Source organism: Trachurus trachurus (assembly GCF_905171665.1).
Source record: "Trachurus trachurus genome assembly, chromosome: 20".
NCBI lineage: Eukaryota > Metazoa > Chordata > Actinopteri > Carangiformes > Carangidae > Trachurus > Trachurus trachurus.
Window position 1 is genome coordinate 7,217,396 of NC_139911.1, and position 23,454 is coordinate 7,240,849.

The following is a 23,454-nucleotide window of genomic DNA, read 5'->3' on the forward strand; positions in this document are numbered from 1 at the left end:
CGTTATCATTATCCATCATGTCGAAGATATAAAAACTGTAATAACGGAGTAGGGTGACCTCAGGCGCGGCTGAAAATCCTTGTAGTGGCGGTGTGGTGCCATCGGTGGAGGTTGAGACATAACTGCTGACGCCACCACATTCCCAGGAATGACAAATGGAAGCTGGAGGTGCTTCAGGGGACACTGGGGAATGGGCACATTTGCGAATGGCACGATTTCCAGTTGAGGTGAGGAGGGAAAGAGAGGGAGAGAGGCAAAAGCAAAGACTGAGCTCGACTCAAAGACCCCAAAATAGATTCTCTGCCTCCCACATCTCCATCATCCCTCTGCCACGCAGGGGGAAGTAGGGGTCTGCATACATAATGGAGAAGTATATGGGTATATGCTCTTTACTAGACTTCCTCTAGCTACAGTCTTTCCACTTAAGACATCAACTAAAATCTGTAATTTGCCCAGCGGCAGCCAATCAGCTGCCTGTGCACAAACATACTGTAAACTGCCATTTCTCTGAATTGCAAAACAATCCAGATAAATTATGGATGTGATGCTTCCAAGCAGCACCTAAAATAAAAATATCTAGAAAAACAGTTCGCTTCTATGGGACCAAACTGGATGTTACAGCAGAGCAGAGGCTGGGGCAGTTGATATCCATTGAAATGTCAGGTGGTTTATGCTGCTCTGCCAGATGTGAGGGGCTAATGCAGCTGGAAAAGAGGAGCAAATGAAATGTAACAGAGACAGTAGCTCATCATTCATTCTGATTCTGTTTCCCTCATCTCTTCTGCCAAATTGCAGCAGATCAGTGAGAGCTCCAGCCTCCTGTGAAAACCACGGGGGAGGGAGGAATACCAGGATCTCCTGGACATGGAGAGGTACTTCTGCTGCGTTGAAATCTCACAAGTTTAAAAAAAAAAAAAAAGATGGAGTAAAAATAAAAGGCCAGTTGAAGTTCATTTACCCAGTTAAAACTGAACCTTCCCAGTATTTCCCCCTTAAATCTGCCCTGAGGTTGCTTCAAAGTTAGATAACACGTTTTCCAGACTTTTAACTAACCTCATACTCCGTATATATTCTGTAGCTGCGTCCCAGCGGTGCCTTGAAGCAATGTCACACTTACATTGAGGAAAGAAAATATTCCAATCTAGCGCACCATGTTTTTAAAACTGTACCATCACATTGGAAGAGGAAAGCTGCTGCCTTTTATATCCACTTTCTAATAAGCGTTTGTGGAAATTCTGGGGTGGTGATAACATGTTTAAATGAGGCTTTCTGGGTTTGTAGTCATAGCAACAACATGATTAAATTATACGGTAAAAAAAACTGCAAAGGTCAAATTAAAAGTGTAACTTGAGATGATGAAATTCAAAAGGCATGAACAAATTCAAACATGAATCAATGCGTGACTCAATATGCATTTTAACCAATCAAAATATTTATCTAATTTTGAAGCACTGAAAATAAAACGAAATACATACGCCCTTATGTCATTTACTAAATTTGGATCTTTCCTGTGCCCATTCTTACATAAAATACTGTGGTGGGCCATGAAAGCAACATTTCTGTTTTAAAAAATAGCTGCACCTCTGCAGGTACAGTATGTTTCCCTTTCAAAATGCCTGGGCCCAGCTGTTCCACTTTTCCAAGCTGCATAATTATCTGACACATACACATGCACACAAATGTTGTGTAGCGTGCACATATGCTGCCTCTTTTTTTCTTTTTTTTTCCTGCCATGTGTTGTTCCTGTTGCATGTGTGCACACACTTCCTCTTCCAGTGCAACTTGAAGAAGAAACTAATGAATCTCCATAGTGCACAGAGAGGTTCCTGGCTGCAACCTGACAAGCATGCACTGGGGTATTTTGCAAGTTAACGATAGATTGTGACCAAGGTTTATCTAATGCAAACACACACACAGATTTTCCGTCTCACTTTTTTCTTTTTATCTCTATTTCTGCACAAGAAACTCAAGTATGGGGCCTACAGAGTGGCATCACACTTTGGTATTTATTTACAGCTCCAGATTGAACTCCTGTAAGTATCATCTACACATGTGACTCCTTCTGCCATGATGCTTTTCTCAAGGAAACTGTATTTTATTAGATTTGTCTCTGAGCTCAGCCTCAGCTGTGCACCAATCTCCCTGATGTCTATTTACCTGATGACCCTGGAGGTGTGTATGGAGGGACAAGTCTTTATGCACTGTCTGAAAAAACTGGATCAGAAAATATTAGACATTGCAGGGATGATGTGGTTGGAGAGAATATCTGTAAAATGAAATGATACATTCTTAACCGTTTCATAATACTGATCATTATTGAAGCCGATGTTTGTGCCTCCATCTGTTCCCTGTGTGTGCGTATGTGTGTTTGCATGTATAAATAAAAAGAGGAGTACAACAGAGGGCTGCAGCTCTGAACATGACTCTGAACCAGTTAGAGTAGAATAAATGCAACCACCCTGAACACACTTGAAGCCTGAACCGTGCTAAGCCATGCAAACAGAGCTATAGAGGACATACGTTCTCTTTAGTCAAAGCAAACTGCAAGTGGTAGAGTCGTAGAGAGAGATGCCTATAACAGCCGAAATGTGTGTGTGTGTTAGTCGATGAGCTGTCACAATGCGTTGTGCAGACAGCACCTCAGTGTTTATGCAGTGCTGATAGTCTCCAGGAAAACATGGGGGGAAAGAGTGCTGCTTGATATTTACACACAGCAGCCATACCGTCTGGCAATGATGATGGCTCCCTCATGGCCTGAAAAGACAGCAATAAACCCAGAGAAAGCACGAGCGAGACAGAGTGAGAAATAGACTGGGATATGGAGTGCAGTCGACGGAGTCAAAACATGGCAGATTTGATGAGATACAGGGATTTGCAAAAGGAAGATGGAGGGGAGAGCAGGCAAATGACGGCGGTGCTAAACTGAAACGACAGTTCCATCAGCTGAGCAGGTGCTTTTGTTTCAGCGTTTCTCACATGTTTCCAGACATTAAACTACAAATCACACATTTAAGTACATTAGCGGCGAACATTTTCTGCAGCACACTACGAAATGTAGATGGATTTTCTTCTGGATGCCTTTTCCTGTAATGTTGTAGCCGGGCTGCTATTTATTCTCTGGATTGGGTCTGAATAAGAAGATATTGCAAACACCGAGGCCAATCTCTCAACAACAACAAAACACATAACCTTCAATACTATACTACTTGTATATAACGCAGTTCATCTAATTGTTACACATTTCAATGAATCAGTAAGTGGTGCTGAGCTAAACAAACATCCTTATGCAACCACAATGCTGGGTTTCTACTGTAGAGTATTTGTTGTTAAAGTTTGTGCTTTTACTCATGGGGCCACACTGAAAATAGGGGCCCAAAGCTGTAGGAACAAGCTTTCACTCCAGCTATAAAACCAGCACTTCCTGCCACCTCTGCTCTAATAACAATAGATCCTGGTTTCATTAGTCTCAGAAACACAGAGCTCAGTAAACATCTCCTTCAGCAGCCACAGCCTCACATCAGACTGGACAGCAGCAGCAGTCCAGAAACTTGGACCTGATCATTTCGGCTCTGTGAAGAAGGCTGATGTCACCCTCTCACCAGCCATCTGTCACACTGGTGGTGGAGCCTCAGCTGGAAGCAGACCGGTGTGATCCAGACCGGCCCTGGCCGAGGCAAAAAAAAGCTTCACTAGTGGGCATTTAGCACAGCGGCTCTTCTCCACTCCTGCAGCGCCAGCAGCTCTGGCTGCTCCAGCTCCGGCTCCACTGATCCTTTTGCTGTCAGAGCCTTGGTCTGGTTTCAGCTGCGGCAGGTAGCTGGGCAGCAGATGGCCGAGGAGACCACCACCCACACAAGACCTGAACATGCATGCACAATGCCTTTTTTACAGAGAGGCTACAGTAAGCATCACCATATGGCCTGCATCTTTTACACAGTTGTACGACAATTCACTGCATGTTTTCACACACCCACAGTACTGTGAGCGTTCACCTTTTTTGTGCTTTGGTTTTGACTGGCTATATTTAGAAATTTAGTTAACTCGGTTCATTATTGTCAGCGTGAGAAAAGCAACAAGATCCACCGCTTGTCCCCACGTTCATTCACACCTATTAGCCAATAAGCTAGCGAGAAACAGCACCCCACTGGCTGCAGGTTATTTAAGTCCTGTGGAGGCAACAGCAACAAAACACGGCAGTAACACCATGACTGCCATTTAATGAGCACTACTATACTTTCAGGACCAAGGCCTAATTTTAGCCAGTAAGTCACTTCTGTGCCAGCTGAGCTGACAGAGATGAGACTGACCATGATGACGCCCAGCGCCTGTTGTGTGCTCTGTAATGTGGATAAATCAAACAGAAAAGTTCATTGTGGCATCTTTTCAAGCGCAGTGTGATCCCACAGTTACAGCACTGACACCATCTCCACAATGACGAAGTCAACATTCGGAAACAGTGTCTTTAATTATCCCATCTCACAAGTGGGTTCAATTGATAAATTGTTTAAGTTACTCGAGTGCATGTTTTATTTGTTTAAATATGGCATTTTAAAGGTCAGAATACGCACTATTACATGCTGCACTCAGTGTGTTTCATGCATGATTCTCTACCGACAGTATATTTACTGTACTATGTGTTTTTGCTGTTACTCATACAGTAGAAGTTGCTGATTTATTTATATGGATGATTCCTGTAAATAAAGAACTTCTTTAATCTTATCAGCACTGATTGAGGTAATCATACATCACAGATCTCTGTGAAGTATTTAATCTTCAAGCATATTAGGCAAAACATTTAACCGTTCATTCATAGATTTGGAAGTAGATAGATGATCAAAGTTTGGGAATTTGTATGTCTTCGACCTGTAAAGGAACGACTAACTTTTGCTGTTGTTAAATGTTGTGCAGTAAAAACGACAACATCTGCCTCTGAGACACAGTGAAGTAAATTCTAAACAGCGTAACGGTGGAAATAGTTAAGAAAAGTACTTCAGTAAATGTTCTGAGACATTTCAAAGGCTTTAGTGGTGAAATTATTTAGTGAAATTTGAAACATTAAACCTAAAAGTACCTGATTCAGACTGATTTAGATCCACAGACAAAAGATAGTTAAATGAATTTGTTGCAGTAAAGTCAGACATGAAACAACAATACATTAGAAGCAATATGTATCTTTATTATATGCTATGTACATATTTTACAGTATAATACAGCAACAATACACGGTAATTATGCTACACAGTCAGGATTGCACGGTTTTAGAGTTAGGCCACAGCGGTCGGGTACCGTGGTTACGAAACATAATGCTGAGTTTACAGTTAGTACAGAAAACATCTTTGGCTTCAGGGGGTATCACGATGAGCATGAACACAAACAAAGATGAAAAGGGACCACCGAGCGCAAAAAAAGATGACAGGAGGGAGGATGATTTAGGTTCTGATGAGTTTCCAGACCAGAAAGAATATGAGTTTTTTTTTTAATTTTATTCATGTTTTGGGTTTGATTTCTGTGCTGCACAGAAGTTTCCTCGTGTTGATTCAGGAGACTGCATCCTAAACCCCCTGCTGAGCTTAAGACTTCTCCAGCCCTGAATCCTGTCAAACGCTTTACCCCACTTACACAGTGTGTGCCTGCGCATGTGGACGTAATCTGTGCACACACGCTGTATACGAGGAGATAAAAGTGGTGCGAACGATTTCTAATTCATCCTCTAATTGGCATCATTTCTCTCAGTCTATTAATTTGTGGTAAAATTAAACCAGTCCTCATTTTGCTGTGATTGTTTACAGAGAGTGAGCCTCTCCGCCTCCTCTGCTGATAAAAAAAAGCGAATCGTCTATTCTCCTCCCGCCAACGTACAGAAGCAGCTCCCTCTCAGCCTACAGAAGCAGCGACGTGAGGGACGGAATACAGAGAGAAAACGGAGAAGACAGAGATTGGATGAAAGATAGATGGGGAAAGAGAGCAGTAAAGAGAGAGAGAGGGAGAAGTGACACAGTGAGATAGAGCGAGAGAGAGGGGAGCTGACAGAGAGATGGATGCGGCCGGGTCGTCGAGGTGAGGAGATGGTGTAATGATTAGATCACAGATACCCTTGAGCCTTCCTCCCGTCCCTCCTGCACACAAAAATCTGGAGGCTCAGTCGGAGGGGAGGAAGGCCTGCAGTTGTAAATGGCCGTGCTGTCAGAGTTCATCTGGGCGGAGGAGGGAGTGCGGGAGTGGATTACGGGAGTCTGCGGTGAGAGGAGCCTACTCTGCCTCGCCAACCGCTTCTCCCAGGACGACCCGAGCTGGATCGCATCTGTGCCGCCGAGGCCGCCGCCGCCACGCAGCTCGCTCTATAAGATCTCCTAAAGATGTTATATATATATAATGTCTGACTGTTCAGAGGCTGCAGCAAGCAGGAGGGGAGGGGTTGGCATCATCATCATCATCTCCATTATCATCACCATCATCTGCGTTCCTAGTGGACAAGACGTTCCTGGAATATCAGTTAATTTCCAAAGAAAGCCAGGATATTGTGAGACGGTGGTCATAAATTCTCTTATAAATAATTTCACATTAATTCTCTCTGATGTTTTAAACCTGGATTATGTGTCATTTGATATTCTGGTCTTGTCTTTAAAGCGCCTTCCTCGCCAGCAACAAGTCTGAGGCTGATGCCGTCTCCCTCTTTACATATTGTTCACCTCCTTATCAGATGATGTCATCTCTCCAAACTTTAGCAAGTTGAAGGTGACTGCTCTGGGAGGAAGAGATGTGTTTAAGATGCTTCCATCTAGTGGTCACTTAATGACACTGTTGATAGGAAATAGGAAAAAGGGAGACATCACATTAATGTGACTGTTTCTGACGCACGTCTTCAGTCCAGTGGTTAAACAGTATGACTGAGTACAAAAATAGTTCATTGTGTATATATATGTATATGTATATTATACCATAAAGGCATGGAGTGGCAGGTCTGGCAGGGGGTTATTAATGATTCTTCAAACACAATGGCTCCATTAAGTCCATAGAAAAGCATATCTTTACAATAAATTCTTACTGAGATTCACGAAATATATTTCCTGGCACGATACCAATTGAAAACATGACAGAAGGAGGATGAAGACATGACAGGGGAGTAGATGGCTCTGGGAGGAAACAAAGTCCTGTGGGCTGTTTTCCAGAGGAAGTGTTCCCCTGTTAGTCGTACGAAGGCTTTAATAGTATTTAAACTTCCACATCTACCACATTTTCAGCGGAGAAGTGGTAAACCAGGGGACGCCTCCTCACAGCAAACGGCCTCGGCGACAGATATCACTGTATTTTGTGTACATTGCATCTTAAATCATTATGTAGCTTCCCCTTAAACAAGATAAGATATGGGGGATTTTTTTTTTTAAATGTCATGCGTAGGAGTGTATAAGTATGTAAGGAGGAGGAAGAAGAAAACACTGCACATGTTCAAAGTGGTTTTGATCTTCTTTGTAAGGACTGTAAGTGTGACATGTGGACGGTCGCTGTCTGACCACAGTCTGAATAAAAAATTAAATATGTACATATTTTTGAAAAGAAGTTTGTAGTTTGTTTTACTGCAAAAAGAAACTGAGTGTAGCTGAGATTTAAACATCGCTGCCCCAAGCAAACTAATCTTGAGTCTTCAGTCACATGATTTGATCACTGCTGAGGATCTGTGTACTCGACTGTCTTAATCTGTCTGATGATATATTGGTGTGTGTTCTGCTGCATGTTTTCCCGTAAAGGTATTTATTCCCTCAAATGTGGGAAAATCCTCTTTCACTGTGGATTAAGCAGATGGTGTGAATAATATACACGAGTGGTAAGAGGTACGACAGCGAGTGGTTTCTGAAAACTGATATCAGTGCCTTTGGGTTGAAGTGTTGAATGCTTGAATACATTTTTCAATATTTGATGTCTTTTTTTAAAACCTGCCAAAACAAATCTTTCAAATTGCAAATGTTCAAGTGTGTTCTTGAGAAGGAAAAATGACTGAAATAGCAGTTCAAGCAGGAGTCACTAAGTCTCCGCTCACCCCCAGGAAGAAGATGTTAAAATTTTTTTGATGCATAATCCAGTGCAAAATTGTTTCTAAGGTACAAATCTGAGTGAAACCAAGATGGACAACAGAGAGGAAAAGAGGGAGAGACGAGAGAAGAGTGCGGATAAAGTTTGTCTGTTTGTGTTTCATCTGCTTTTCTTCTCTTGTTGTGTTTTATGTTGCTGGGGCAGGTGGCTTGTTCCCCGACACTAATACCTCCACTAAGATAAACCCTCAGCGAATGGGCTCCTGTTGACAGAGCTGCCACGGATAAGAGCAGAGGATCGCTAACAGCCAAGACAACTAAAAACATGAGAGGCTGGGCTGCAGATAAAGAATGGAGGAGGTGGGAGGAAAATAGGAACAACAGCAATCAATTGCTGGCACTGTGCAGCGATGCTATCTGACGCCATCTTACATCTCCTCTATATGTGTGTGTGTGTGTGTGTGTGTAAGTGAGTCTGCGGTGATCGTAATCTGAGGGGGAAAAGAGGTGGGTGGTGCTGATGTGTGAATCTGGGTCATCAAGTCATCAATAACCACCTGCATTAGTGGAACAAACACACAGGCAAGGTCAAAACTAACTGAGATCCCTTCAGAGAGGGAATAAGGTGAAAGGAGAAAAAGGTTTTACAGTGAGGGTCTTTTCCAGCTCAGACGACTGTTTCCACAGAGGTATGGAGGGATGGATGGATGACAGGATGGATGGATGGATGGATGGATGGATGGATGGTGGCATTTGAGTATCTACTTTTGACAGACCAGCGACGGCTGACTTGGCAAGCAGGAACAGGTGGGAGTGTGGGGCTGGCCGGGGCACAGAGAGGAAGGGAGCGCAGGGTGAATTATGGATGGACGGATGAAGTTGGGGAGGGAGGGAGAGAGGGAGGGAGGAGTGTCTGGCGAGGGCTTGTGTCCCGCTGACTGGCAAGCTGCTAGTTGGTGGAGTCACTTAGCCTCACAGAGTTGACCTGAAATGATCGGGCATCTCTGCATCTGCAGCGTACTGCACCCTGTTTTCTCTCCCAGAGGATTCTGGGATCGGTTGTAGGCAGCAGAGCTCCGCGGAGGAGGGCGACGCCGCGACGCCGGAGCGAGCAGCAGTGCAGGCGCTCACTCTGTTTTGTCACTATTATGTGGTCAGTGCGCTTACTCCACTGCTGCCGTTCTTCTTTTTTGTCTCAGTCTGGTTCCCACGGCGAAACTCCTTCACTCCTCACCCTCCTCTACGTACGTGGATGGAAACCAGCCCACCTGTGGGGGAGGAGGGGGAGGGCAGAGGGGGTAAGTGTTTAGACAGAGGTTCATTGAGCATCATTTGTGATTGAAGACTGTTATTATGGCTGAAAAATGTACTATAATACACATATTACCATGCTAACATTAGGAAAATAAAGCTACATACTATAACTAAGGTTTAAATTGGCTAAAAAAGAGCAGACATGTTTTTCGCATATTAACCAATTTTACCACAAATGAAGCTACAACAAAATACTTAAAATGTCAGGTTAACACATAGAAATGTCCCCAAATATCCACCAAATCCCCATAATAAAACTTAAAGGGATAGTTCAACATTTTGTCAAATTGGCCCATTGTCATAATCCCTATAGTTTTAGGAGTAGGTTCATTACCTTTAATTGTTGGTGCAAGCTATTTTTAGAATGGCGGAGCAGAGCTGCTCAGAGCTACGCCACTGAGGCTCATTGGATTTTTTGGTTTTCCTAACCCTAACCCTACTCATCAAATACACAATCCAACAACTCCAAAACACTCTTGTGGACAAGTTGTGACCTGCACATTCACCACGCTATGAGATAATAATGGAACGTTACGAGACTTACGAGTTGTTTTAGAGGCAAATGCAGAGACTGCTTGCTAAAAAACTGCCCCCGATGGCCACACTCATTAGCGGTTTTGCATGAATTTACCTTTATTAAAGGTAACGAACCTACTGCTATGACTACAAGGCTTATGGCAATGGGCCAATTTGCCAAAATGTTGAACTATCCCTTTAAATAAACAAGATACAGTATGAATTTCAATGAGCTGCTGTTATAAAAGGGTTTTTGTTGCTATGCTAAGCTAAGCAGATGTGAGACTCCTTTCTTGTAACTCTTCTGTTAACTTTTTGTCCATACAGAGATGAAAATGCGTCTGTGCCACCTCATAACTGTAAAGATCTTATAAAACCATATGCAATATGGCTGCAAAGCTCTTGTGTCAATATTAATCTTCAGCGTTGACTATCTCTCATGAGAACCAGTCAGATCCTGGTGTTTCATTTCACTGAGGTGGTGCATAAACGACAGAGTGAGCCAGCTGTTTGTCCAGCCAGCTGTGCCAGCTGAGGGCTCCACAGAGACACAAACTAACACTCCTCAGACTTTTCCACAAAGTGTAAAGTTTGTCGCTCAGTCTCAGTCTCTGCCAGGCTGCGATGCTGAGTGGGAGTCAGCACATATGTATACTTCCCTACATTTAGAACCAGGATTACAGAGCGCTCTGAGTACTGGATGGGAACATTTCTGTATTTAAGTCACACAAGGGCAGCAAATGAAATTCTCAGAGTGAGGATATGGGGGGAAGCAGAGGCGTTGGAAAGGCGTAGATGGCAGGTAGAGGGAGAAAGATTTGGCAAATATTCTTGTCTACAGGTGCCTGTAGGGGACTAATGTGAGATTTGGTTTGTTTTTAGTGCTGCCTAAACTGGATTTACCAGAGAGAGAACAGCCAAAATTTAAAAAAAATGTAATGAAACTCGCAGGGCAAAGCTACATGTTATAATTATAGGGCTACTTTAAACCAAGAAGTCAATATCAGCACTCAGAGGAAACCTGTTCTTCTTCCTCTATGATGTGATGATTGGAGACTCACCCTGCCGTTGACCTCGCCCCTCCACCAGCCATTGGCTCCGGACTTCGTGTAGATCTTGACCACGTCGCCCTCCTGCAGCGAGAGCTCCCGGGTGTCGCGCGAGCTGAAGTCGTACCGGGCGATCGCCACACCGATCACTTTGGGAGTCAACACTGGAAAGGGAGAAAACGGGTGGACAGAGAGATATTAGATTTAGTTTATTATGAGTTTAATGACTGGTTTCACTTATCAACACTTTCTCACTCACACAAACAAACACAAATACTGTACACACACAGATCTGGAGAAGGCGATTTCCATTTTGTGACAAATTAGTATTCAAATATGGTGGAGACATGTGCATCACTACATTAAAACAGGTTGCACAAACTAGATCTTTTGTGGAGATTAGATTTTGCTGCTTAAAATTTTATGCCCAGTAGTTATTATGGTTATGTAGTAGTATGTATCTACTCATTCTAAACTGCATGAACACTATACTGTAACACATGCATACAAATTTGGTCTTAAATAAGAGAAATTCTACATTAAATTATATTGTAATGAATATAAAAATATTCACGATATTATTTTTCTGTCTGTGCTCTCACTTTGTTCCATTAAAAAGTGATCTATGGCCCAGTTGCTACAGGGAGCTGTAGTTTTGTAGTCCATAGTTTAGCTGAGATAGTGCAGTTAGAGTGCTCTGACAGCCGTGTGTGTGTGCGGAGACATCCTGTCGAGGAGACAGTGGTGTGGGAGACAGACGTGGAGCAGGTTAGCTAGTTACCACCGCTCCATCCCACCCTGTCGGCTTCTCTTCCTGCTGCAGACACTGACTGGTAAAGTCAGACTGGGCTGAGCTGACATGTGGAAATGGAGTGTCAGACCTCTGCAACCCGGCCGCGGGGAGAGAATATCTAGTATAGAGGGAGATCTGTGTATTTGGACACGTCCACCTTTACTTTGACAGACAGACACAGGCGAACACACACACCAGACTCTGCCACAAACGCCATGGAAAACATTTCAAACACCACTCTTTTCTAAGCCGTGTCTGCCTCACACACTGGTGTTTACATGCAAAAAAGAACACACACACACACTTACACAAAACCTCACTTACGGTGCATGCACTGCTAAAATAAACAGCCCCTATTCTCCACACAGGATGACATGTATGTGCACAGAACTATTGGAGAGGTGAGACGGTACAATGGGAGGCTCGATGGCAGATAAAAGCAAAGACTGAGGCTATGATGTACTGAGCTACAGCCAGCATGCTAAGCAGCCCTCGACATGAAAGGAAAGAGGAAGAAATACAGAGAACGGGAACAGAAAAGAGGGAGGAGGGGGGGGGGGAGAGATAGAGAGAAGCAATACCTGTACCTGACCAGAAGGGAGCAGAGGAAGGAGGTACAAAGCTGTAGCCGGCAGGAGTTACAAAAGAGAGGCCGCAGAGCAATGGGGCTATGGCGGGGCGAGGCGGGCCAGGCAGGGAGTGGAGAGTTGTGAGAGGGGGGATGGAGGGAGGAGAGAGAAGCAAAGGAGAAAAAATAAAACAGTTTTTCTTTTTCTTTTCTTTTTTTTCTGTAAATTCCAACTCTGGGCTTTTGTTTTTGCAGAGGAACAAAAGGAGCAGTCGCAGTTCGACAGAGGAATAAATCACGACAGGCGCAGGAGGAGCTCTGCAGGTTAAACTCTGCCTCACAAACTATTTACACTCATCAGCCAAATATCGTTAGAATGAAATATCATAAGGGATCAGAAATTACATTTTAATGCTTTAATGTGTCTTCGGTCAGAATTTCCAGTATTTAAAATGATCAGTTCATTATGAAGATATTATAATTTGCAAAAAAAAACCTGTAGGTGGGAGTGGTGCATGTTTGTGATTCTCTCATTTTCATAAAACCTCTATAAATCCACAGTTTATGTGAGTTTATGATGCTGGAAACTAAAGTGAACGACTGAATTAAATGCCAAAACACTGACAGCCCAGACGAGTCCACGCCAGTGATTTAGCTGAAACATGAAGTGATGACAAAGGGATGTCAGTGTCAGTAATAGAGGGCGACATCTTCACTTGTGCATTTAATAGGGAGGAACACGCAGTGTACTCACAATTACAGCATAGGGAATAGATGTCTATTTGCATATTCATAAAGACAATCATCCAGCTGTAACACCGACACAACTGCAGCTCCGTGTCTCCTTAAATTTCCTGACAGACCCACTTATCACTGATAGTTGCTTTAGTTTTTATTCTTTTCGTTACAGTTTTTTCCTGTTGAATCCTAATTGCCTTTATCTCTAGTTGTGTCTGGGGTTCACAACGCCGACAGTGCAGATTTCCCAGCTTTAGAAAGTGTAAAACTCTACTTCAGGGCGGCTGAGTTTGTATTTCTCTCTGTCTTTCAGCGTTTCTACTGGCAGAGACAGAAAGAAGCTACAGTACAGGCATTGATCCGGCTCCAGCAGCGTCTTCGAGCTGGCAGAGTTAGTGCCTTGCTCCCGGGAACACAACTTTCAACCCCGACAGTATTTGTGCGACAGACTTTATGGAGGACTTTGAGTCCACTGTTATTTTTATAAGTCAACACAGCGAATATGGCGCGAGTACAGTCAGCAGAAAAACGCTGAGGCGAGAGAGTTTTTTTTTTTTCTTAGTGGCACCATTACTGAAGCAGAAACAGGCTTTAGAGTATAAATTGACAAACAGTAGCCCGGACTAATGGAAGGCAATGAGTGTGCCCAGAGAAGTTTAACTGAGGTGAGCAAAGCTGATGGAAACCTGATGTGCTGTGTTTATCTATTACTCAAAGGGCATTATGAAAACAGATGTCAGAGATCAGGGAGGTTGAATCAGGTTTCTGTACGGAGCGTCTGTCCACATTTCCTGTTGGAAAGTCAATCAAACAACTACAGGGATGTAAATCACAAGTTTTATCATGATAGGATTATATATCACAAAGTTTCCATAATACAATTAGATTCTATTTGATAAGGAACAAGTGATAAGTATGAGACAATATCATCCGATTTAACAAAACAAAATGTGTATGTGTGATTTAAACAACTATATTTCCACTATAAAATTATTCATTATATAAATTATTTAGAAATTATTAAGTTCCTGTTTATCTTCTCTAAAATCTAAAATATTTCTACACTGCTGATTCATTCTGAGAGGACAGACGAGAGTTGACCTTTTTTTCTGGCTGCTTGCCGCTTGCATATTTGTCGCGTGGGTGGAAACAGACAGGGAAAACCAGGGGAATTTCAAAATAAAGGCGCATCAAACCACTGATAATATGTATCAAGGCCTGAATGATGTTTTCATTTCAATCAACTGCTACTGAATCATTGGCCATTGAATTGATGTATCAATGTGGACTGATGTATCGTCCCTCCACCCGCCCCCGGGCCCCCTGCGCTTCAACCACTGGGGATAGAAAACGTATTCCCCAACAAAAGCAAAAAAATGCTGAAACTTTATTGAAAAATGTGCTGCTCCCAACAACAATACTGCCGGCGAGTCAACAGGCTCCGGTTTATTGATATGCTGTAAGAAGAGCAGAGCTCCGGTGGTTTTTTAAAATGAATACTAATCAGTGCTGAGAGACAGCTCAGCAACCCCTAATGGTGTCTAGGTACGAGCAATATGAAGAGAGATCGCCTTCCACTTCAAACAGCCACCAAGACACCAGCTGCATTTTACATGCTTCGTTTTTGCAAAATCAGATTTGTGGACCACACCAGAATCCACAATGTGAGCCTGTTGACTAAATGATGAGACGACGGCGCTGCACACACACATAAACACACACAAATTCCCACACATGCTGGTAGCTGAGATTGCTCCACAGACATGTACAGTATATTCATTCATGTTTCAGGGTAGCACTGTTATTGTTGCTACAGTATAGTAGTGAGCATATTGGTTAAACATTAGCAATCCAACACTTCTGCCTTCTGCAAAAGCTGCCAACAGAACATGAAAGGGAACCTAAACATTAATTAGCCGTCCTCCAGCAGCGCTCGAAGAGGATAAAAATCAAAACAAAGGAGCCATTTAAAAAAGTGAAAGAGAGAAAATGAAGTGTGCACAACGGGGAGGAGGCTGCCTACAAGACAAAGGACCACACCGGAACAAAACAGATTTGGGCTGGAGCTGTCTCCACTTGTGTTGTGACGCAGAGTTTTGGAACAACAGGCTTCTTCTCTTCCGACAACCAAACACCTCTGTACAATCTGTTCACATTTTCTCCTGCCTGGCACGCGCTCATCAGCAAGCCGGGGCTTTTTTTTTTTTGTCTTTTTGCACGCAGCGGCATGCGAGGTTCAAATGAAACCTAATTTTGCCACTGATTGTGATAAGTCATACATTTTCCATTAAGCAGCTGATGGGTGGTGTTGCTGCGCCTGGCTCACACACTGGGTTTAATACCTTTTGCTTCTGGCATTGCTTGAAACATTCAGCGTGTGTGGATGTTTTACAGGGCAAGCAACACTCTCTGCTTCGGGTTTTGGAGGTGGCAGGCGATCAAATGTGAGTCTTTAGCCCTCTGCGGCTTTTCAAACTTGTCCCCATTATCAGCCGAGCCAATAAAACTAAATATAAATGTGATTGAAATTTTAAATATCTTTTTCCCCAAATCAACTTTTCTACTTAAAAGCACATTTTCATCAGTTTGTGTCACTGAAATGTTTATATTCAATCCTCAGGAGGCAGTTTGATATCACTCCTCACATCATCTCATAAATCTCGGTTCAACGTTATACATCCCACACACGAGTTAAACTCCCGGTCAGAGAAGGGGAGAGAGAGGAATCTCACTGGATGTGGCGTTCGTCTCATTCAGCCCTGATAAATAACATCTCCTACCTGAATACTGAGAGGAATCAGGTTAGAGAGGGTAATGACTGACAGAGTCGCAGGGTTTAGAGGGAGCAGCAGCTGCATGCATAAATAATCATCATTGTGCTGCTCCAAGTGGCGGCGACAACAGCTGCTTTGACTGGAGGTGTTGTCAGGTTTCCTCTGAACTGAACAAACAGCTCATTCTTACACAGGTTAAAAAAGAAGTCACGCATTCACATGTTAACCCACAGACTCACAACATCTACACCAACTAAGTTCTGCCACAACTTCCTCTAGTGCTAAAATATTTTGAGCTCCCAAAATTGGAAAACTGAATAATAAAGATATTCTGCTCGAGAGCTTCTAGGCTCAACAGTGATGGTTCATTAATACTGAATTATTTTTAATACTTATTATTTAAGCTTACTTATTATTTGAGCAGCAGTTAATTCACAAATAATCTGTAACTAAATGCACCAAAAATGGAATGATTTTAGTGTTTAGAATAATTTTTTGTCCTTTTTTTAATTTCCATCGTTTCTGTTGTTTTTCATTTTTATTGCAGCTAATCATATTTTAATCATTTTCTCCTCTGTTTTTCTTTTACTTTTATTCCTTTATTATTAACCACTTTATTTATCTCTTTTTAACTCTTTATTTTGACTTGTATGAAAGGTGCAATATAAATAAAGCTTGACTGATAAAATGATAACAAAGATCAGTTATAAAAAGTCAATGTCAGTGATGTGGTATAAAACATCAAATTTAAATGTTCAACTCCTATTTTTTTCCAGGTATATTTAGAATTTGCTGTCATAGTAGGTGCAGCAGATGAAGACTGTACGTCAGATTGTAAACGGTCTTGACTTTGGCGGAGTCACCGAGGGTTCAGACCATCTCCCTCCTCTGAAACTCAAATTAATTTGATCTTCAGTAAACGTCCAGAGAGTGTTTATCAAATCTAATAACGCACTTAGCGGATTCTCCAACCTCCGACTGACAGTCGAGTCAAAAACAATTAACATCACGGGAGAATGAACAACAACATATAGTTTGTTGCTGCTCTTTTAAGGCTGTGAAGACGCTCCCCAGTGATTTAAAGCAGAGTGAGGGTTGGGAGGGGGTGACAGATAAGAAACAGAAACAGCAGCTGGAGTGAAGCAGCAGAGCTCCTAACAGCTCTCGTTACAGGTAAAGGAAGAAGTGTCGGGTCACAGAGGCTGCGTGATCGTCTGCTGACGCATCGGTGACAACCAACAGGTCAGAGGTTTGGACTGAGCTGAGACAGTTTATCATGTGTTTTCAAGCATAAATGACTCTGATTTAACAATTTGCATACATTTAAGACATATAATCATTACTTATCCCTATTCGTATATCCTATTTGACAGCATCCTCTAAACTTCTCTGCCATCTTCATTTACATTCTGTCAGAAGATGTGTTCGCCACTCATTAGCTCCATAGTGCTACTAGTGATTTAAAACTTTAATGGCCACAAATCTAAATCAGAAAAAGCCTCCTACAGTGAGAACTTCTGCAAAAATCAAAAGTCATTTAAAAAATAATAATTTCACAGACTGCTGCTGGAGCCAAAAAAACAGTGCTGCTTGTAATTTAGCTAAGATCACAACCAGTGGGAAGGAAATAAAGTCCAAACTGCTTAAAACACAACAGATATGAGATATGAAACTAGTCATTAAACTCCCCATGCAGGAATGTTTCATGTTGGCACGCTTTGTTTTCGTGATGTGTTCAATCCTCCGTCAATCACGTGCCAGCTGTTGCACTATAATTTGCCACCATCACTGGATTAAAATGTCTGGTGTGTGTGTGAGTAAATATTTTATTGTGTTTTCTATTATTAGAAACTCGTCAGCTCTACTCACTGTTGCCGCCCGACCGGTTGAGGCGGTGCACAGCAGCGTTCTCCGGTTCCTGGTACGGAAACTGCAGCGTGGTGTCCAGACTTCTGAAACCTTCTCTCAGGGAGTGGTGTTTGTAGTATTCAATCAGCTCCTGAACATACACGGAGGTACAGACACACACACACACACACACATATATAAATATAAATAGGTCAACAAAGATGGAAAGTTAATTGAATTTGTGTTGGCTGCATTGTCACATTTGTCGCCTTTGTAAAAATGTATTTCCAGCTCTTGCGACAGATGTGTAAACAGCACAGATGTTACATGAATACACTGTCAAACCATGAAGAGTCTGCTTGAAAACTGAATCTTATTATTAGCACAGAAGCTATTTTGCTTTTAACCTGCTGAGGATGTAAAACTGCTCTGAATGTGCTGGAGAAAAAAAAAATGTTATGAAATGTTTTGTATTAATATACCTCAGCATTAGATATCTGACTCTATAAAATACATATGAAACTAAGTGTTATCAAATGTGTTGGAGGTACTCACACACTGGATGTTCACATATTAGGCTCAAAAACATGTTTTTAGCTAATCTGAGACACATAAAATCCAGTCCTGGCATAAATAAGATTGGCGAACCTTTCCAATATGCACTGGACTCATCTGTAATGCTGAAGCCCTCAGGCCAGTATAAACACATCTCTAATCATGGCTATTTTTGTGCACACAGCTAAAATAAAATTCAGGTTTTGACACTTCATTAAGCGAACACGATGATTTATTTATGAATTGCAGTGGTGGAATTTGAAAAATAAAACAGACTCACTAATATGCTCCTGAACTTCTTGTTCTCTGCGATGTAGAAGCAGCCCTCCTTGGTCAGGATCTTTATGTGCTTCACGTCGTTGTTGTACCTGTGAGCCATTGAATAAGTTATGAGTGTAATTTCCCTCTCTGATCACCGCCATCGATCGGTGGCCGGCCCCCTGGCCCCCCCCAGTGGAGCGCACGGCAGCCGGTGTAATGCATAGGGTCCCAAAGGTGTGTGACACGTGAATGATGGGTGGTCAGGAGAAAGTGTGTGTGTGTTGTGTGTGTATAAACCTCCCAACCACACTCCTACTACTTGAGTTAGTTAAGAGTGTGGCTGAGGGCTGGAGGAGAGAGAGTACAGAAATCTACTATGTCTGTCATTCACAGAGTCAATTTATCAGCGGTTATATAACAGCCGCTTCCTGTCTTGTGTCTAATCTTCTTTTTGTAAGTATCAAATTATTCAAATAGCCAAAATTAGACATTTAAAAGAAAAATCCTTTTACATATAGACGCTTTAATCTTTCAGCTGAGATCTTCACAACAGAATCCATGGAAATTCACTTCAAAGCTCCTCACTCTCCCTCTCTCCAGGCTCTACCCCGACCCACTTAGAGTGAAGACAGCCCGGACACCCAGCCTGGCGCTGGTCCTGGGTCAGGTCATGGTTATTAGGAGTAGAGCTGGACTTAAGAAGAAACCCTGTCTCCTGCAGATTAAGTTTATATTAAAACTCATTAGCAGCAGCAAATACGTTTAGTAGGATTATTATGTTTCTCTATATGCACTTGCTGTGACTCCACTTTGAAAGAGATGTTGATGTTGGTGCTGAAATGAGCAGTTCACAGGAGGAGCAGCAGCACTCTCACCTCTGTCAGTTGTATACAGCTACAGGTTAGCTTAGCTTAGCTGAGCATAAACACAGACGTAAGGTTGTGAAAGCCTATCAGCACTTCTCAAGCTCAGAAAAAAGAAAATAAAAGAAAAAGTTGTGTATGTGGGATTTTGCATTTCATTTCATTTTCAAATTTAGAGAGTGTGAGGTTTAATGAGTTGAAGAGTCAGACCTACTCTCACTGTATGTGGCCGCAGCTGCCTCCAGTTTGAGAAGTACACTAAGTTCAAAGCTGCAGTTTATTGGTCCAGATCTGTGGATCTCGTGGCTATTTGGCAACAGCCATCAGATGTCTGCCTGCTCCGCTGAGAGGAACGAGCGAGATGGCATTTTCATTTGCGAGTAATAATTTTTAAATGTTGTTCCCACAGCTACGGAGCTCCTCTTTCTACTCTGCTTCTCTCTTTCATGGGGCGGTTTTAATAACCCTGAACAGTCTTACAGTCGTCCTCGGCTCTGTTCAGAGCTCGCACTTCTGTGTGATGCCGGCAATTAAGACTTCAGCACAGAGGGAACCTCGGAGGCTCTGAAGAGGGAAAGGATGCTGGAAATAAGTTAAATGAAGTTTAAAGGAGTGTTTCCATTGCTCGGTCCTCATGGAGGGAAAAAAGGTTCCAGTTCACAGACTCCACTGGTGTCTTTTCACTGCCAGTTTTTTTACCCTGACGCCATTTATCTTGTGCAAAGAGATCAGGCACAAACATTGGTCGGGTTAGTAGCACTACAAGCTTCTCAAAGACTCTTTTTAAATTCCTCATTACCAACATCAAAATGCCTGTATGCCTTTAATTATAATCAGAGATCAGACCATGTGAATGTGCTTCGGTTCGGTCACTGTGGTTAACCACAGGCTGGGCCTCAGAGGAGGAGCACGACGGCCCACAGAGGAACTATAAATGGGTCAATCGAATAGCGTCGTATGTGTGGGAGTTACATCTGGTCAATACTGTGGTTTGGCTGAAGGCACCTGATGAGCCGAGCAGACGGAGAACTGTCACGTAAAGGAAGAGAAATTAAATCTGATCGTAGTTGACAGCTGCACTTGAAGACACGCACTAGATACTTCTCTCTATAAATATGCACATCTGATATTTTCTTGTCTTTAAAGAGATTATAACAAGATTTTTTTTTCTTTTTTCGATAAAACAGAGCGACAGGGTGCAGAGATGTGAAAGCCAGGATCACAGATGAGGGCGGTAGAAGAAGCCGACTCACTTTATGCTGATGGCGTACTCTGTGTACTCTCTGCTGCGATGGCGGACCAGGTAGGTGCTGTTCACCCTGTTGATGAGCTCTGCCTCCGCCTGGAGTCTCTCCATGGGCCCCGCAAACCTGCAACCCAGCATACACAAGGAGCCTGAGCACCACAACCCTCACTGTTTCTGTTTCTGGCTATGTTATTTTAATTGTAAAGAAGGTGAATAAATAAATAATCCTGTAGCAGCAGCAGCAGCAGAGGGGCTGGTTTGATACATTTACACACATTTCACCTTCTTATTAAATGATAGTGAGAGTAATGAAGCTGTTTGTTTGGTGAACATACCACGACTGAGTGGAGTAATCCACCGGCTTTGGGACCTGGAGACGAGAGGGAAAGTGGACATGTGACTTTGTTGTTGTTGTTATTTCAAATGCAGCGTCAATGTGACTTCCACCCATGCAGTTAAAGTCGTGTGCTTGACTCAAACAGATGTTTTGCTCATATGCAGCAAGGTGCTTTTACACTTGTACAGCCTCAATAAAAAAGCAGCTAAATGCTCATCTTATCTTTACAACACTGTGGACATGGTGATTACAGATAGGCCTCATATTCTCCGTGCAGCTGGACAGAGTCTGAATTTCGTTTTATCAAACAGAACATGAGAAGCCAGTGGTGAGGAGGAGATATGTTTAAAAGGGAAGAAGCAAAACAAGCACTTGATACATAGTTCATTCAACAAAGGAGTTGCACACCGTTCCTCCCCTCAGCTCTCCTCTTTAGGATGTTTGCACCTCATAAGAAATGCTTTTGTTCTCAGCTTCTTATTGAACTATCAGCATCTCACAAGACCAGCCAGGTTCCTTGTGCTCACAGCTTTACTCTGTTTTTCTTCCCCTGCAGGGTAAAAAAAAGACTCACCCTGCCTCAGAAATCCTCAACCATTCCCACATCACTGAGCTGGTAGTAAATACACCTAGACCACTACTAGTTCCTACTACAGGCCTTCATAATGTTGCAAAAGGAGTAGAAGGAAATGCTGCTTACACACGGGCACGGCTTCACAGCATCGCTTGGAAAGAAGCCAACCTCTTTCTTCGACAGGATTTTGCCCTGAAAGCACAGAGAGATAATTGCATTATGTACATCTGGCTGACTCTGTCTCCATAATTCAGGAACAATTAGCTTGCAACACAGAGCAGAGCAAATTTACAGCCCTAGTTAACCATTGTTGAAATAATGGCTGGCAGGAAGAGAGAAAGAGGACGACTTCCTTATTCCTCCCATGGTGATGAGTCTTTAAGCCCAGCGTCTTGATTTATCAACACTGGGGAGGCTCAGTCCGTATGAATAGGGGGTTTTCTGGAGGCCATAGTGCAGTTATCTCGTTCTGACTGAGGCCCAGACGTCGTGAGCTGTGTTTGCTGCGGTTTTTGTCTGTGAGCTGACAAAATATTGAATTTACATGGGGCAATAATTCAGTCATGGATTGCAAGGTTGCAAAATGACAGAAGAGTTTTGTAAACACTTGCATCCGCGGACTTCCTCCTCAGAGGTGACTCGGTTATGAAAAGCTTTAACATCCATGTAAAATGACTGGGGGAACTGGTGTATTATTAATATCTCGAAGGGGAAATTACAAAAACAACAAGCTTTAATTAAACTTCATTGGAATTTCTTTTTAAACTCTTTGTTTCCTGGTTCCTGCTCCTAAATGCTTTTAACTATATTGGCTCAGTGTGTCCTGTAGTTCAGCTTTTCAATGTTGCAGAAACATTTTAAATGCACATACTGTATGTTGCACCTATGCACAATTTATTGTTGTGCATCTGTAATGGATTGCAGCTCCAATTCTTTAAACATGAACTCATCCTGCAGGCATCAAAATGATAAATTAATGATTACAATGTCTAAGTTAACATAATAACTATACTGAAAATATTGTCAATGCCGGTTAAGTTTGTTATAATCTGTAGGGAGTCCTGCATGAGTGTAGTTTTGCAGAAATGTAAAATATTAAGGTATCAAGGTAGGTACGTCCTAGCAATCATGACCTGAGGCTAATCAATTATACTGATGCTAGCTACATAGAAGCTAAAGGAAGTAGGAAAAAGTTTAAAAAATAAATTCACATTTACAAAAATTCACTGATTTGTGCCAATTATGAGGCCAAAAACTACACTGCATGCTTTCTGGCTGTTAGTTAGTGGATGCAGGACCGTTTGCATGTCTCTGACTGAGAACCGACTGTTTCAGGCATCGAGTGTTTTCAGTCACAGAGGCGCGAGTCACATGCCAACCGTCCACTTTCAGCCACGTCGGTGGTTTGTGCGGTCGTCACCCGTCACGTCCCTGATGCCTCCGGACACGTTATCAGTGCTTGTGGAAGGCAGCGCTTTGTGCCACATCCTTGCTAAGAGTGTGATAATGATTATAGCTGGTAACATTGACAGACTGAACAGATGGCTGCTGCTGAATGAAATGAAATTATATCGATCGATTCTATTTGTCACGCACCCGCAGAACAGAAATGATTATGGTCTGCTGGCTACAAAGGAGATGGATATTGAATGTTTGCTGACTGCAGGGCTGCCGCTGCCTCCGGTTTAAGCTTTTACACAGGGTTAATTGAATTTTTTATCTACTTTATCTGTTTTGTATAAAGCAATGTGAGATTTTTTTTGGTTTCCTTATCACATGTGTGTTTATAATACAACTTCAGTTCATGCCAACACAGTGTCCCCTTCAGGCCTCGGGTAAAACTTAATACAATTAGTGTGCTGCCTTTCATCCTCTCACACTCAGAAACATCTCATGTCTCCTCCACATCTGAGTATTACACCTCATGTTTTCTCACATAACAACAACAACAACCCTGGCATTAAACAAACAAACAAACATCTCAAGAGTGT

The 23,454-nt window shown here is 42.5% G+C and overlaps 1 protein-coding gene across 1 annotated transcript in view; it reads right to left on the reverse strand.

The window, feature by feature from the left end:
* Positions 1-5,247: 5,247 nt before the first annotated feature.
* Positions 5,248-23,454, reverse strand: part of vav3 (vav guanine nucleotide exchange factor 3) — a 90,318-nt gene continuing 72,111 nt past the window's right edge. The window contains exons 21-27 of the mRNA XM_083995151.1: positions 21,590-21,655; positions 20,888-20,922; positions 20,560-20,676; positions 18,463-18,550; positions 17,649-17,778; positions 10,919-11,070; positions 5,248-9,295 (exon numbers count right to left, since the gene is read on the reverse strand). Coding sequence (XP_083851277.1) covers positions 9,251-9,295; positions 10,919-11,070; positions 17,649-17,778; positions 18,463-18,550; positions 20,560-20,676; positions 20,888-20,922; positions 21,590-21,655 — 633 coding nt within the window. The 3' untranslated portion in view covers positions 5,248-9,250. The remainder of the gene's footprint in view (positions 9,296-10,918; positions 11,071-17,648; positions 17,779-18,462; positions 18,551-20,559; positions 20,677-20,887; positions 20,923-21,589; positions 21,656-23,454) is intronic.